Raw genomic sequence first — 16,925 nt, forward strand, 5'->3', positions numbered from 1 at the left:
CGTTAATGATCTTTTCTGACAAAGGTCCATCTACACATTTCTCCCCTAGGTTGATGAACCTTTCAGTTCTGTTTTTGTTTCTTACCTTCACCACCGGCTGCTGGTGAAGAAAGATTATATTTACCAGGAAATGCGAAGGCAGTAGCTCCCTCTAAATTTGTCCTCACAGTTACTGTAAACACACTGCAATCCCCCAAAGACAGTATTTAATGTGCTTTACAGGAAATGCCAATCCAACTATAAACTTGAAAAAAGACCTAAGACTTGAAATAAATCAAGTTGTTCCAGATTGGTACTTTGTGTATGTACTAGTGTTTTTCAGACTGATTTGTGAGTTTTAAATCAGGTTACTGGTCCTGACAATTGAGGGGGGGGAGAGGAATAAAATAGAAAATATCAGTAAGGCTGAGTATTGTTTTATGAAATTTTAGTTTCCATTATGTGTATTTATGTGTGTGTGTGTGTGTGTGTATACTACCACCACTAACAACAATAATAATTTCTAATTTTTTAAAATGTTTTATTTATTTCTGAGAGAGAGAGAGGCAGTGTGAGCAGGGGAGGGTCAGAGAGAGAGGGAGACACAGAATCTGAAACAGGCTCCAGGCTCTGAGCTAGTTGTCAGCACAGAGCCCGACGCGGGGCCAGAACCCACGAACTGTGAGATCATGACCTGAGCCAAAGTCGGACGCTTCACCAACTGAGCCACCCAGGTGCCCCAGTAATAATAATTTCTAAAATGTGGGTTGCAGTCAAAAATACTTTTGAAAGCCACAGGCATATATCACATTTAGGCTCTTTTTCTCTTTTTGCCCTTGTTTGATGTTTTTAAATCTTTGATAAATTGCATTCCCTCATGGCTTTAAGAGCCTGTAAGTGAGTGTGTGGTACTGTATAGTTGGCTTTAGGTATAATAAATGCAAAAATGGGAGAGAATGCTTTAGAGAAAATTTAGATCAGGTTTATAAGGCATGTTCTCTAGGTTTAATGATCTTTACTGCTTTTAGTCCTCAGAATTCACAACTCTGCCAGAGTCACATGGACATGCCCGGGATGCCTTTTCATTTGGGACATTGGTGGAAAGTTTGCTCAGAATCTTAAGTAAACAGGGTGAGTGGAGTTACACTGCTACATCCACAGAATAAGTAGGAAGGCCATTCACAGCCTGTTCTGTGTGGATTCAGAGGACCACGGTCTTTGACCATAGTAAGGAACCTGTTGCTTACCAGATAGCTTGTTTGCAGCAGATCTTGACAGCACTGAGGAAAGAAGCTTTGATTTCTTTCCTTTGCATCATTAAAAGAATTTTAAGTAGGAACCACTTTCTACTTTGTTTATATCACGTGTTATTATCTGATTAATTGGTATTGGTACTTATAAGTCTAAAGATTCTATTCCTTATTGAGTCAGCCAAGTAAATGAATGCTGTTATTGATTTATATGTAATAATCTGAAGAACTGAGGAGGAATTGACACTTTTTATATAATCTAAATCAAGCTTAACATTTCCTTATCTTTATTCTTTCAAAGTCCTTTTGAGTTTTTTCTTCTTAATGTAATTTACTCATTACCTTTTTTCTTTTGTTGCCTCAGAGAGCCCAGGCTCCTGAGTACATTGGTTTCTCCTCTCTGTCGAGTTCTCTGGTGGCGTGCCTGGCAGCCTGCTTCATTCTGCAGCCACCCCAGGCCTTCACTTGTCTACCCGTTAACGGGGCTGGGGGTACATGCTTCGTTAGGCCCCTTACTGGCCTGGGTCACACTTTACCGAAGCTTTGTGCACTTCTAACGCAGCTTCTTTTATCAGCTTCTGCAGCATTCTGAAGTTAACAGTACCATTCAGCTGCTAGCTCTAAATTGTCTCAGCCTAAATACTTGAGAATTAAACCCATAAGGCCATAAGGCATGCCCTGTGGGGAATGAACTCACTACTCCCCTGTGTCTAGGATGGTGGTAATTATGTACCATCCTGTCGAAAATAGAAAATACAGTCATTCAGATAACTTTTCTTGTTCTGTGGGTGAGGAACCCTGGTTGATAAGACCCTCCAGTCAGTCACTCATTAAATCTCCATTAGGCCCGAGCCGAGTTACACCAGCCGTTGGGAAATGAGGGCACAGAGGTGAGGCTCGTGGGGGTGGGGCCGATGTGTTGGCAGATGAATTTTCCACACCTGCCAAGGAGTGTGGCTTCAGGTGAGCTGGAAGCTGTTTAGCAACAGCCAGGGCTTTGTTTGTTTGGGCTTTTTACAGGTTGGTTTTTGCCCTCGTCAGTCTCCAGCTATAGAGGTCCTGAAAGGAGGGAGAAGCTTGGAAACTAACTGTACCTCTGGATTTCAGTTTCAGCGGACGTTATCTCCAGCTTCCAACAGACCTTGCACTCAACCCTGCTGAGTCCCATTCCCACATGTCGGCCGCCGCTCCACACCTTACTGTCCCATGACTTCTTCAGGTGAGGGCACCCGGCGGGCCTCCCCGGCCGCTCGCGGGTGCCGCGTCCCGGTGGTGGGGCTTGGGGGCCTGGATCACACAATCCCTTCTGTTGGCCTAGGAAAGGTCAAGTCATGTCCACATGGAAGGATAGGGGTTGAAAGTGGGTTGTGTCTTAGGTTCTTATCACAGGAAATTCTAGAAATCTTTTAACTGTGGTGAACTCGTGGGTCTAGAAGTTAAAGCCAGATCCTTTAGGAACTATAACAGTGAGGAAGCCAGGCTGTGTCCAGTGGGTGGCACTTGTCAGGTAATCTAGAGACTTAATAAACATGGCCTCTCCTTTCTGCTGCCATTGCGTTCTAGGAGTTTGTTGTTGTTGAAATGTTTTCTTGATGGGAGGTGGGGGGGAAGGAGCTCATTTTTCTTCAGGCAGAAGATTGTCGTCTTTGTTTAGTAATACGTGGTGGAAAAGCACCGAAGTCGATTTAGAGGGAGGGGCACAATATAATGTTAATACTGTCACTGGATTCAGAGATGGTTTTGAGCCTCTCTTTGAGGTTAGTTTTAACTATGTGTCCTCCTTTTCCTCATTTCCATGATCGCAGAACTTCTGCATGGGTTAATTTCACATTTGCAACTTCTAGTAGCAAAATTGAAGTTCTGTCCTTTTGAAAGTAAAGATCCTTATGTGTCTGTGGTCAGATAGCCGCAGACGAGCAGAACGAAGGGAAGGCCAGTGTTCTCCTTCGAGGGGGTGAACTACCGCGGCCATGGGACTAGGGTCCGTGTTATTAAATGGGACAGAGGGGTAGCTTCACTACAATTATTAGGATTTTATTGGTCATTTTTGTTTCAAAGAAACCGTTCAAAACCTTTCCCATTAACAGAGTCTTTTAACCAACGTATTTCTATGTCTTTTTGAATGATTCATGGCAATATCTTATTTACCTTGACACAAAGTCTTCTACAAAGAATCCTTTATAGCAAATAGATTCTCTCCACTATGTAATAAAGAGTTCTTTAGTAAGAATTGTCCTTTTTTTATTTTTTTTTTAATGTTTATTTTTGAGAGAGGGGAGAGAACGCACATGCAAGTGGGAGAGAGACCGAGAGAGGGGGACAGAGGATCCAAAGTGGGCTCTGCACAGACAGCACAGAACCTGATGCAGGGATCAGACCCATGAACCGTGAGATCATGACCTGAGCCGAAGTCAGGCGCTTAACCAACCAAGCTACCCAGGTGCCCCCCTCAAAACTGTGTTTTAAACAGAGACAGGAGAGAAAGCCGGAACACAAAGCAAGACACACACCTCCCCCTTCCTGAAATCTGATGGTTGCGTGTGAGGAGCCGCCCAGGGGGAGACATAAGGGGAACCCAGGCGGGCATCCCTTGCTGAGGCAGCTGAACCAACCTGATTAGACTTCCGTTGTGACATTTGTGCTTTGTTTCTGCTATTAAAGCCAGAGGGAAAGGCGTGTAAGTGTAAGATGTGGAGCCCTGAGCGGCTGGCCGTGTGGTGGGGCTGCATGATGAAGCGTCGGCCCCCGGCCCGGCAGCCTCATCCCACAGGACTCGAGGACATGAGCCACACTACCCCCCATGTGGGCCGTAGCCCCCCACTCTCCTCCCTACCTGACTGAGGAGATGACGCACCGCTTCCGGCAGGAGAAATGGGGAGACTCCCATGACTGGCACCAGACATGCCTATTTCCCAGCCCCTTGCACGGCTCTCACCTCAGCGGAGTGGATTGAGGGGCAGCGGCTGTTTTGCAGTACTTCACTACATTGGCCCCATTTCTGCCAGGATGGCTCTGCTCACCATGTCCTGTGGCAACACGAGTTCCCATGATGTTGGTTATGAAAACCGCCGAGGTGGTGGGCGTCTGTGTGCACACCGTGTGTGCTGAAGCCTGAATCCTCTTCACACATCTCTTTGCTGTTAAAATGCTGGGTGCTCCATGGGCTTGTTCATAGTATTTGTCTCATGAGCAACTTAGTTATAATAGAGTCTTCTTTTTTTAAGAGTTATCTTTTTTACTGTTTATTTATTTGTTTGGAGAGAGAGTGTTTGCGCAGTGGGGAGGGGCAGTGAAGGAGAGAAAATCCCAAGTCTGCTCTGGGCTGCCAGCACAGAGCCCGATACGGGGCTCGATCTCACAAACCATGAGATCGTGACCCTGAGCAGAAATCAAGAATCAGATGCTTAACTGACTGAACCACCCAGGTGCCCCTAGTTCTAATGGGGTCTTCAAATTGGCAGAGGAGAATGTTTCCTTGAATATTTGTATAGCGTGATCTGTGGTTATGGCTTCAGTATTGAACACACCTTCTCTAATTTGTTGTCCTGCATGTTTTTTTTTTCTTTTTGCCATTTAGGAATGATTTTCTAGAAGTTGTGAATTTCTTGAAAAGTTTAACATTGAAGAGTGAAGAGGAAAAAACTGAATTCTTCAAGTAAGTCCAGAGAGTAAAGGCCTTAACATTCAGTAACTTGGGTTAAGCCTGCGTAGTCACTAATCTTCAGAGAGGTGTCCAACATTTACTTTCTTGGACAGTTTTTTGAACATTTCCTGCATGTCAGACTTTCCGCCGGGCCTTGGGATGGATAGTCCTTAAACAGTGACCGGGCTTGCAGCGGGGGCGTCCCAACAACCCAGAGGTCGAGGGCAGAGGCAGTTAGAGAAGCGGTATTGCAGGGAGAAAGGAATGCACATGAAGGCCCAGGGGCACCGCATGCGTGTCTCGTACACCGAACAACAGGCAGCAGGTGAGTCCTGCAGCCCTGCCTGCTTGCAGGTTCCAAGACCACAACATGTGAGAGATGGACACCCTCGGACGGGGCCGTGAGGAGCATTGACACTGTCTGTAAGCAGTGGACGTGGGCTGTGAAATGGCCAAATCTCCCCGGGGACGGCTCGCTGTGTTGCCATGGAAGGCACAGATTTATTTTTTCCGGGACTTAGATCGGTTGGTAGACTGTGGAGGCCTGAAGTGAGGCAGCGATGGTACAAGGAGGAAGACACAGATAAGCACCACTTATAACACTGGCAAGACTGTAGCAGTCATCACCCAGAGCGCTAGGGAATACCTGAGGAGGGGCCTCATGCGTAGGGAATGTGAGGAGCTGGGCATTCAGGGTGTCGGCCTGAAGGGGCCGTGGGACTATAGACAGATAGGCGCACGGGCCTTTGACCAGAGGGCTTGAAGCCCACATGAGACGCGTGCAGCCCATGAGCCAGAGGTGAGTATTGCACTGGCCTGCATTGGTGAGTTTCCCAGAGAAAGCGATAGCATGGGTGGGACGGTGCACCCAAACTAACCCTGGGGCCCCCACCCAGCCTTGTAAGGTGGGTGGCTGAGGAATGAGAGCAGCAGTGGTTGGAGGAAGCTCCGGGAAAGCTGGAAAGGCTGATGTTCCTGGCAGAGTAAAGTTCTGGAAGGTTGGAGGATGACAGTTCAGGTAGGCATCCGGAGAGCACCCCGTCTGAGGAGCTGTTTGAGGGGGTGGGAGCCCAGTCGCAGTGGACTGAGATGAGGTGAGAAAGCAGACTCTGGGGAAGACCTCCTGGAAAGGTTGGAGAAGAGAGAACAGAGAGTAGCTGAAGAAGGGGATGGAGTCGGGAAGGAGTTTTTTGAGGGCAGAAGAGCTGTGAGCACATTTGTGGGCCAGGAGGACCTGGGCTTGCAGAGGAGGAGAGCCCTGCTGCGAGTCTGGAAGGGGCCGGGATGCTGGGGTGACAGCTGTGTGGGGGCGGCCGTCTGTAAGAGGCGGCGGAATGAGCACGGGGGCCGGGGGGGGCGGGGCCCTGTTTGTTCACAGTGGCCTCTCCATGCAGCAGGGGCAGGACTGTCTGTTCAGGGGTCTGTGCAGTGGGCGGTTCCCACTGTCACCCTTCGTACCCATGTGCTCTTGACAGAACGCTTTGACACGTGTGACAAAAAGCCTGAATTTTGTTTACTGTGGAAACTTCAGATAATCTAACATCCTGCATCTTCCATAGCGTGGATGGGACCTTGCGTGCATGCTGCTGGCCTTGTCTCGTGCCCCCTGCATTTTTCTTACATCCCCTGTGCTGACCGTTCACCTTCTCTGGCCACATCTCCCAGTGCCTCCCTCTGACAGAAGTTGGGGAGGGCTGTGTGTGTCTACACTGGACAAGGAAGTGGATACAGTGGCACAGCTGGCTTCCCAGGCTTTTCTTTCCCCTCAGATTCCTGCTGGACAGAGTCAGCTGCTTGTCTGAGGAGTTAATAGCCTCACGGTTGGTGCCTCTTCTACTTAACCAGTTGGTGTTTGCAGAGCCAGTAGCTGTGAAGAGTTTTCTTCCTCATCTGCTTGGCCCCAAGAAAGGTGAGTTTTTTTCAAAGGATTATTAGTAATTAAGGAGTTCGGGCATTTTCAGTCCTTATTTGAGCAGACTGAGATTACTGCATGGTGTAGTTAGAGTATGGCTCTAAAATCAATTATCATTCCCTGAAGTGATTATTTGGACTCAAACTTGGGTACGAGAGCCCACAGGGTAAATAAGGAAGATCGTCTTAGAGAGTCAGATTTGTTATAGAAGATGGCATATTGGAAAAACCATACACAAACATATACGCACATAAACATGTAGGATTAGAGTGTGTAATGCATGTGAAGTTTTCAGATAAGTAATATGTCTTCAGGGGACTTTTGCATTTGCAGTTAGGCCTGAGCCTTCTTTATTTCTTAATTTATTTTTTTAATGTTTATTTTTGAGAAAGCACGCATACAAGTGGGGAGGGACAGAGAGAGAGGGGAATAGAGCATCCGAGGCAGGCTCTGTGCTGACAGCAGAGAGCCCAGTGTGGGGTTTAAACTCACAAACTGTGAGATCATGACCTGTGCTGAAGTCAGAAGCTTAACCAGCTAAGCCACCCAGGTACCCCTTTAATTTTTTTTTAGAGAGTGTGAATGGGGAAGGGGGTGAGGGAGAGAGAGAATCTTAAGCTGGCTTCACGCTCAGTACAGAACAGGGCTCCATCCATGACCCTATGATCATGACCTGAGCTAAAAATCAAGAGGTAGACATTCAACCAACTGAGCCACCCAGGCTCCCCTAGGCCTGTGCCTCCTGACTTCCCAAGAGCAACCCATTTATTTTGTATTTTCAGTGGAAAGACTGAAAAGCAAGGAGATCACTTTCCTACCTGGAGCTTCAGTTTTTTTCTGAATGTAAAATTAAGCTTATTATTCTGATACTCTGTAACTTGATAAATATATAAATAGTAACATACCAGGTTAGAGAATTTATTTTCTTAAAAAGATCTCAATCCAACAAAGCAGCATCATAGGTAACTATTTTACAACGTAGAATTTCCTTACATCCTTCGTTATTGCCTAAAGGTTTTTATTGTTGTTGTTGTTGTTGTTTCAGTTGAATTGTAGCTGACACAGGTTACATAGTTTCAGGTGTGCATTGCTGATTGGACAATCCCTGAATTTTTCTTTCCAGCTCTGTCATCCCTTTACTCAGTAGATGTTAGATGGGGGTGTGCTTCTGAATCACCTGGGGAGCTTTTTGAAAATTTGCCTGTATAGTTGATCTACTGATAGTGTGATAGCCAGGGCAGGACTATACACACACACACACACACACACACACACACACGTAATACATATATATAATACGTGTGTGTGTGTGTGTGTGTGTGTATAAAGGTCCCCAAATGATTGTGACGGGGATCTCTGATCACCACTACCGTAAGTAGCAGGAAGAGAGGACCACCCAGCGTCAAATCCCATTGTGACATTTAACGCCTCCTGGTTTTGCACATGAAATTATAACAAGTTATTGATCTAACCTAGTATATGAAATTCCTCGTTGATTAAACACAAGCATATAAAAAGTTACTGGTTCAGGAGTCTATTTAAATATAAGCTTTCTTTGTTGCAGATTCAGCGTGATACACTATTTCACGAGGCCTCAATGATTTAAGATCATTGAGCCTTGAGTAATTTGGGTCAACCAGAAAGGTTTCCTTTGCTTTGGGGCTTAAGAATTTAGAAGAGCTCTTAGAATATGTGTGAAGGTCTGGGCTCAGTTTCTAACTTACCGTTCATGCTCCTTTCGCTGAAATGACCTTTTGCTTTCTCATGCGGAACCACCTCTGATCGCCGGGTAGACAGCGCGAGGGGAGAAGCGCCTTGCCTGCTGTCACCGGCCCTGTTCAGGTCGCGGGTGATCCCTGTGCTGCTCCAGCTGTTTGAGGTGCATGAGGAGCACGTGCGGATGGTGCTGCTGTCTCACCTCGAGGCCTACGTGGAGCACTTCACTCAGGAGCAGCTGAAGAAAGTCATCCTGCCACAGGTCAGAGGCGGCTGATGGGCCCAGGCCATCCAGAGGACAGCCACAAGGGGGTGGCTGGAGCGCGCGCTGCTAATTTGGGGACTGAAAGGCGGGGGAGGGTTTGCAGCATTGAGATAATAAGTTAGGGGGTCTTGAGGCAGCAAGTCGGGTTGAAAAGCTCCTGGAATGCAAAGGGCTGCAATTCAGACTGAGTTTCCATATCATTCATGTAGGCTAATAGATTAAACTAAGGTGTTTGGTCTTAACTTGGGAAAACCTGTAATTCTGTTTGCTAATTCTTTTTTTTTTTTTTCTTTTTAATTTTGAGAGAGAGCACAAGCAGGGAAGGGGCAGAGAGAGAGGGAGAGAGAATCCTAAGCAGGCTGCGCACCATCAGTGCAAAGCCTGATTTGGGGTTTGAACTCACGAACTGTGAGATCATGACCTGAGCTGAGATTAAGAGTCAGACACTTAACTGAGCCACCCAGGCGTAATTCCTTGGGGAAGAGGAACAAGAATCCTTTGTGGATGTTTGTGACAGAAACTATACGTGTCCATAATTAAATACTACAAATAAATTAAATTATAACCGAGAGGAAGATGAGATTATTCGTATCAGTGGTTTTCAGACTGTTTATCAGCCACTGGGGAACCTGGCAATGAGTCACCCACTCAGGGGGCTTCGGTTTATGTCAGTTTGCCACAGACATAACAGATGATCACAAACTGCACGGCTTAAAGCGGTAGAAATTCTCTCCTGGTTTTGGATGCCAGAAGCCTGAACTCAAGGAGTCAGCCAGTCACACTCTCTCTGGAGGCTCTCGGTAGGGGGTCTGTGGAGGAGCCCTCCGCACCTTCTTCCCAGCTTTCCGGTGGCTCCTGGTGTCCTTGTGAGTCTTGCCTCATAATTGTGTCATGCCAGTCCGCTGCATGGGACCTAGGGCCACTCTAATCCAGTGTGACCTCATTTGAAGGTCACATTCTGAGTCGCTGGGAAATTTTAGGAGACGATATTCCACTCAGTATGCATTCATTCATTCATTCATTTACTTACTTATTTTTAATTTACATCCAAATTAGTTAGCATATAGTGCAACAGTGATTTCAGAAGTAGATTCCTTAATGCCCCTCACCCACTTAGCCCATCCCCCTTCCCACAACTCCTCCAAACCTTCTGTTCTCTATATTTAAGGGTCTCTTATGTTTTGTCCCCCTCCCTGTTTTTATATTATTTTTGCTTCCCTTCCCTTATGTTCATCTGTTTTGTATCTTAAAGTCCTCATGTGAGTGAAGTCATATGATATTTGTCTGACTGACTAATTTCGCTTAACATAATACCCTCCAGTTCCGTCCACGTAGTTGCAAATGGCAAGACTGCATTCTTTTTGCTCACCAAATAACACTCCATTGTATGTAGTACTCACAGCTTCTTTATCCATTCATCTGTCAATGGACATTTGAGCTCTTTCCATACTTTGGCTGTTGTCAGTAGTGCTGCTGTAAACATTGGGGAGCATGTGCCCCTTCAAAACAGCACACCTGTATCCCTTGGATAAACACCTAGTAGTGCAATTGCTGGGTCATAGGGTAGTTTTATTTTTAATTTTTTGAGGAACCTCCATACTGTTTTCGAGCGGCTGCACCAGTGTGTATTCCCACCAGCAGTGCAAAAGAGACCCTCTTTCTCTGTATCCTTGCCAACATCTGCTGTTGCCTGAGTTGTTTATGTTAGCCATTCTGACAGGTGTGAGGTGGTATCTCATTGTGGTTTTGATTTGCATTTTCCTGATGATGAGTGATTTTGAGCAGTTTTTCATGTGTCAGTTGACCATTGGGATGTCTTCTTTGGAGTAATGTCTATTCATGTCTCTGCCCATTTCATCACTGGATTGTTTGTTTTTTGGGTGCTGAGTTTGATAAGTTTAATAGATTTTGGATACTAACCCTTTATCTGATATGTTATTTGCAAATATCTTCTCCCATTCCATTGGTTGCCTCTTAGTTTTGCTGATTGTTTTCCTTTGCTGTGCAGAAGGTTTTTATTTTGATGAGGTCCCAATAGTTCATTTTTGCTTTTGTTTCCCTTGCCTCTGGAGACGTGTTGAGTAAAGTTGCTACGGCCAAGATCAAAGAGGTTTTTGCCTGCTTTCTTCTCTAGGATTTTGATGGCTTCCTGTTTTACTTTTAGGTCCTTCATTCATTTTGAGTTTATTTTTGTGTATGGTGTAAGAAAGGGGTTCAGGTTCATTTTTCTGCATGTCGCTGTCCAGTTTTCCCAGCACTGTTTGCTGGAGAGACTGTCTTTATTCCATTGGATATTCTTTCCTGCTTTGTCAAAGATTAATTGGCCATACGTTTGTAGGTCCATTTTTGGGTTCTCTATTCTGTTCCATTGATCTGAGTGTCTGTTTTTGTGCCAGTATCGTACTGTCTTGATGATTACAGCTTTGTAATACATCTTGAAGTCTGGATTGTGATGCCTCGAGCCTTGGTTTTCAAGGTTGCTTTGGCTATTCAGGGTCTTTTCTGGTTGCATACAATTTTAGGATTGTTTGTTCTAGCTCTGTGAAGAATGCCGGTATTATTTTGATATGGATTGTATTGAATATGTAGATTGCTTTGGGTAGTATTGACATTTTAATAATACTTGTTCTTTCCATCCAAGAGCATGGAATATGTTTCCATTTTTTGTGTCTTCTTCAATTTCTTTCATAAGCCTTCTATAGTTTTCAGTGTATAGATTTTTCACCTCTTTGGTGAGATTTATTCCTAGGTATTTTATGGTGTTTGGTGCAGTTGTAAATGGCATCGATTCCTTGATTTCTCTTTCTGTTGCTTCATTGTTAGTGTATAGGAATGCAACCGATTTCTGTGCATTGATTTTATGTCCTGTGACTTCCTTGAATTCATGGATCAGTTCTAGCAGTTTTTTGGTGGAATCTTTTGGGTTTTCCACATAGAATATCATGTCATCTATGAAGAGTAAAAGTTTGATTTTGTCCTGGCCAATTTAGATGCCTTTTATTTCTTTGTGTTGTCTGATAGCTGAGGCTAAGACTTCTGATTCTATGTTGAATAACGGTGGTGAGAGTGACCATCCATGTCTTGTTCCTGACCTTAGGGGGAAAGCTCTCAGTTTTTCTCCACTGAGGATGATATTAGCGATGGGTCTTTCATATATGGCTTTAAGATCTTGAGGTATGATCCTTCTATCCCTACTTTCTTGAGGGTTTTTATCAAGCAAGAATGCTATATTTTGTCAAATGCTTTCTCTGCGTCTGTTGAGAGGATCATGTGGTTCTTGTCCTTTCTTCTATTGATATGATATATCACATTGATTATTTTGTGGACATGGAACCAGCCCTGCATCCCAGGAATATATCCCACTTGGTCGTGGTGAATAATTCTTTTAATGTATTATTGGATCTGGTTGGCTAGTATCTTGTTGAGGAGTTTGGCATCCATATTCATTAGGAAATGTAATTCTGTAGGTCTGTAGTTCTCCGTTTTAGTGGAGTCTTTGTCTGGTTTTGGAATCGAAGTAATGCTGGCTTCATAGAAAGAGTTTGGAAGTTCCTTTCATTTCCATTTTTTTTGGAACAGCTGCAAGAGAGTAGGTGTTAACTCTTCTTTAAATGTTTGGTAGAGTTCCCCTGGAAAGCCATCTGGCCCTGGACTCTTGTTTTTTGGGAGATTTTTGATTACTAATTGTATTTCTTTACTGGTTATAGGTCTTTTCAAATTTTCTATTTCTTCCTGTTTCAATTTTGGTAGTTTATATATTTTTATGAATTTGTCTGATTTCTTACAGATTGCCTATTTTATTGGTGTATAATTGCTCATAATATTCTCTTAATACTTTTTGTATTTCTGCTGTTTTGTGATTTCTTCTCCTTCATTCTTGATTTTATTTATTTGGATCCTTTTTCTTTTTGACCAAACTGGCTAGGAGCTTATCAATTTTGTTAATTCTTTCAAAGAATCAGCTTCAGGGGCGCTTGTGTGGCCCAGTTGGTTAAGCATCGAACTGCAGCTCAGGTCATGATTTCATGGTTCATGAGTTGGAGCCCCCATGTCTGGCTCTGAGCTTTCAGCACAGAAAGCTTCAGATTCTGTGTCTTCCTCTCTCTCTGCCCCTGTCCTGATCACGCTCCATCTCTGTCTCTCAAAAAATAAATAAATGTCGGGGGGCCTGGGTGGCTCAGTCGGTTGAGAGTCTGACTCTGGCGCAGGTCATGATCTCACGGTTCATGGGTTCGAGCCCCGTGTCGGGCTCTGTGCTGACAGCTAGCTCAGAGCCTAGAGTCTGCTTTGGATTCTGTGTCTCCCTCTCTGACCCTCCCCTGCTCACGCTGTCTCTCTCTCTCTCTCTCAGAAATGAATAAAAACATTAAAAAATTGTTTTAATATAAAATAAAATAAGTAAATAAATAAATGTTAAAATTTAAAAAAAAAAGAGAGAGAGAGAGAACCAGCTTCTGGTTTCATTGATCTGTTCTACAGGGTGTTTTGTTTTGTTTTGTTTCGTTGGTTTTTTTTTTGTTGTTTTGTTTTGATAACACTGATTTCTGCTCTAATCTTTATTATTTCCTGTCTTCTGCTCGTTTTGGGTTTTATTTGCTGTTCTTTTTCCAGCTCTTTAAGGTGTAAGGCTAGGTCATATATCTGAGACCTTTCTTCCTTTAGGAAGGACTGGATTGCTATGTACTTCCCTCTTTTGACTGCCTTTGCTGCGTCCCATACGTTTTGGGCTATGGTGTTATCTTTTTCATTGGCTTCCATGTACTTTTTCATTTCCTCTTTAACTTCTTGGTTAGCCCATTCATTCTTCAGTAGGATGTTCTTTAGTCTTCAAGTACTTGTTATCTTTCCACATTTTTTCTTGTGGTTGATTTTGAGTTTCATAGCATGTGGTCTGAAAATATGCATGGTATGATATCAGTCTTTTTTGTACTTGTTGAGGGCTGATTTGTGTTCCAGTATGTGATCTATTCTGGAGAATGTTCCATGTGCACTGGAGAAGAATGTATATTCCATTGCTTTAGGATGAAATGTTCTGAATATATCTGTTAAGTCCATTCGGTCCAGTGTGTCATTCAAAACCACTGTTTCCTTGTTAGTTTCTGTTTAGATGATCTGTCTATTGCTGTAAGTGGAGTGTTGAAGTCCTCTACTATTATGGTATTATTATCAATGAGTTTCTTTGTGTTTGTGATTGAGTTATATATTTGGATGTTCCACATTTGGAGCATAAATATTTACAATTATTAGATTTCTTGGGGGATAGACCCCTCAATTATAATATAATGACCTTCTTCATCTCTTGTCACAGTCTTTATTTTAAAGCCTAGATTGTCTGCTATAAATATGGCTACTCCAGCTTTCTTTTGATGACTATTAGTATAATAGATGGTTCTCCATCCCCTTACTTTTGGTCTGAAGGTGTCTTGAGGTCTAAAATGGGTCTCTTGTAAACAGCATATAGATGGATCTTGTTTTCTTTTTTTTTTTAATGTTTTATTTATTAAATGAATAGAGAGAATGTGAGCAGGGGAGGGTCGGAGAGAGAAGGAGACACAGTATCTGAAACAGACTCCAGGCTCTGAACTAGCTGTCAGCACAGAGCCCGACGAGGGGCTCAAACCCACAAACTGTGAGATCATGACCTGAGCTGAAGTCAGACGCTCAACTGACTGAGCCACCCAGGCGCCCCTGGATTTTGTTTTCGTCTCCATTCTGTTACCCTATGTCTTTTGATTAGAGCATTTATTCCATTGATGTTTCAAGTGAGTACTGAAAGATATGAATTTTTTGCCATTATGTTGCCTGTAGAGTTGGAGTTTCTGGTGGTGGTCTGTGGTCCTTTCTAGTCTTTGTTGCTTTTGGTCTTTTTTGTTTGTTTGTTTGTTTGTTTTGGTCTTTTTTTCCTTCAGCGAGTCCCCCTCAGAATTTCTGATAGGGCTGGTTTAGTGGTCACAAACTCCATTAATTTTTCTTTGGGAAACTTTTTATCTCTTCTTCGGTTTTGAATGACAGCCTTCCTGGATAAAGAATTCTTGGCTGCATATTTTTCCCGTCCAGCACATTGAATATATCCTGCTACTTCTTTCTGGCCTGCCAAGTTTCTGTGGACAGGTCTGCTGCAATCCTGATCTGTCTTCCCTTGTAGGTGAAGGACTTTTTTTTTTCCTTGTTGCTTTCGTGATTCTTTCCTTGCCTGAGTATTTTGTGAATTTGACTATGATATGCCTTGTTGATGGTTGGCTTTTGTTGAATCTAATGGGAATCCCCTATGTTTTCTGGATTTTGATGTCGGTGTCTGTTCCTCCGGTTAGGAAAGTTTTCCACTATGATTGGTTCACATAAACCTTCTACCCATTTTTCTCTCGCTTCATCTTCTGAGACCCCTATGATTCTGTTGCTATTTCCTTTTAATGAGTCACTGAGTTCTCTAATTCTTTATTCATGCTCTTTTGCCTTAGTCTCCCTCTTTTTTCCTGCTTCACTGTTTTCCATGAGTTTGTTCTCTATGCTGCTGATCCACTGCTCTGTTGCAGCTCAGTTATATCATTTTTTAAATTTCATCCTGACTTGCTTTTACTTCTTTTATCTCTGCAGAAAGGGATTCTAAACTGTTTTCAACCCCAGCTAGTATTCTTATTATCATGATTCTAAATTCTGGTTCAGACATCTTGCTTGTATCTGTATCTTGTATCTTAAGTCCCTGGCTATCATTTCTTCCTATTCTTTCTTTTGGGGTGAATTTCTTTATTTCATCATTTTGAAGAAAGGAAAAGAATTAATAAAGCAAAAATACATAAATAAAAATTTAAAAATTTAAAACAACACAAAAAATCAAATAAAGGATGCTAGATCCTAGGTGTGTTTTGATCTGGTTGTTGAAAAGAGCTTGGTAGATTAGAGGAAAAATATAAAAATAAGAAAAGGAAAAAAGAAAAAAGGTACATGTTTGAAAATTTGAAAAAATGAATAAAATAGAATAAAATGAAATGAAGGAAGTAAAATAGAATTTTAAAAAATTACCAAAAATAAAAAATATAGTAGAAAAAAACTAAAAATCATTTTAATAAAAATGAAAAATAAACATTTTTCTCTTTCTGTATTCAAGAATAAGAAAAAAATTGAATATATGGATCAGCGAACAGACTGAAACATGATTGAAATTACATTGGTTTCCCCTAGAAGTCAAACTCTGAAACACTTTGTAGTCCATACACTAAGCAGGCAGAGAGACTTGTGGTGGTCCTCAGGAGTGAGGTTGGCCCAGTTGGGCAGAGCTTAGTGTAGTGCTCCATTCTCCACTAGATGGCGCTGCTTAGCTTGCTGGGGTTTATTGGTGTGGGGCAGATACGGCGTCACCCAGCTACGCAGTCTCTAGTGTCAGAACTCTGTGCTCTCCCCAACCCGCAATCAACCATCCCTCCTTAGTCTCTGGCTTCATCCACTCCCCACTTTTTTTTTTTTTTTTTTTAATTTTTATTTATTTCTAGGAGAGAGAGAGAGACAGCGTGAACAGGGGAGGGTCAGAGAGAGAGGGAGACACAGACTCTGAAACAGCCTCCAGGCTCTGAGCTGGCAGTCAGCACAGAGCCCGACGCGGGGCTCGAACCCACGAACCGCGAGATCATGACCTAAGCGAAAGTCGGACGCTTAACCGACTAAGCCACCCAGGCGCCCCTATCCACTCCCCACTTTTACACTCTGTGACCAAGACATCGGGCAGCCAGGTGGCACCTCCCTCCTGAGTTTTATCTCAGATGCAGCTGTGTTTCCCAACCCTTCACTTCTGAGGGACTACGGCTTTGATCCATTCTGACCCTCTGGAGGACAGTCTCACTCACCAAGCAATGGCGGGGTGTCCACCCAACCCCAGGAATGTTTGCAAGACCATGCTGCTGCCAGTGCCCATTGACTGCACCCCAGAAAAAGTTCACACAATCATGTAGCAGCATTGTTTCAGGAATTATAGTAAATCACAACACACATCTGGCGCCAGGCTTCCCCCTTAATGTCCTTGTTCTAGCACCAGCAGATGTGCTTGATCTCCAGGGTCCACTGGGACCTTGGCCTGAGGGAAGGCTGCACAGCCTCTACCGACTGTCCTCCCAGCAGGGGATCCGCCTCTCCCCGAGTGGCCCTCGGAGCCCGTGGACCTCACTCTCT

General features: G+C 43.7%; 1 protein-coding gene across 4 annotated transcripts in view; it reads left to right on the forward strand.

Annotated features, from left to right (window-relative positions):
- Positions 1 to 16,925, forward strand: part of SCYL3 (SCY1 like pseudokinase 3) — a 49,113-nt gene that overhangs the window by 17,154 nt on the left and 15,034 nt on the right. For all 4 annotated transcript variants that reach the window (XM_039235791.1, XM_039235792.1, XM_039235793.1 and 1 more), the window contains exons 6-10: positions 1,008 to 1,110; positions 2,337 to 2,448; positions 4,807 to 4,884; positions 6,642 to 6,781; positions 8,578 to 8,762. In XM_039235791.1, the coding sequence (XP_039091722.1) occupies positions 1,008 to 1,110; positions 2,337 to 2,448; positions 4,807 to 4,884; positions 6,642 to 6,781; positions 8,578 to 8,762 (618 nt within the window). The remainder of the gene's footprint in view (positions 1 to 1,007; positions 1,111 to 2,336; positions 2,449 to 4,806; positions 4,885 to 6,641; positions 6,782 to 8,577; positions 8,763 to 16,925) is intronic.

This window comes from Hyaena hyaena, unplaced genomic scaffold (assembly GCF_003009895.1).
Source record: "Hyaena hyaena isolate Hyena2069 unplaced genomic scaffold, ASM300989v1 scaffold_103, whole genome shotgun sequence".
Lineage (NCBI taxonomy): Eukaryota > Metazoa > Chordata > Mammalia > Carnivora > Hyaenidae > Hyaena > Hyaena hyaena.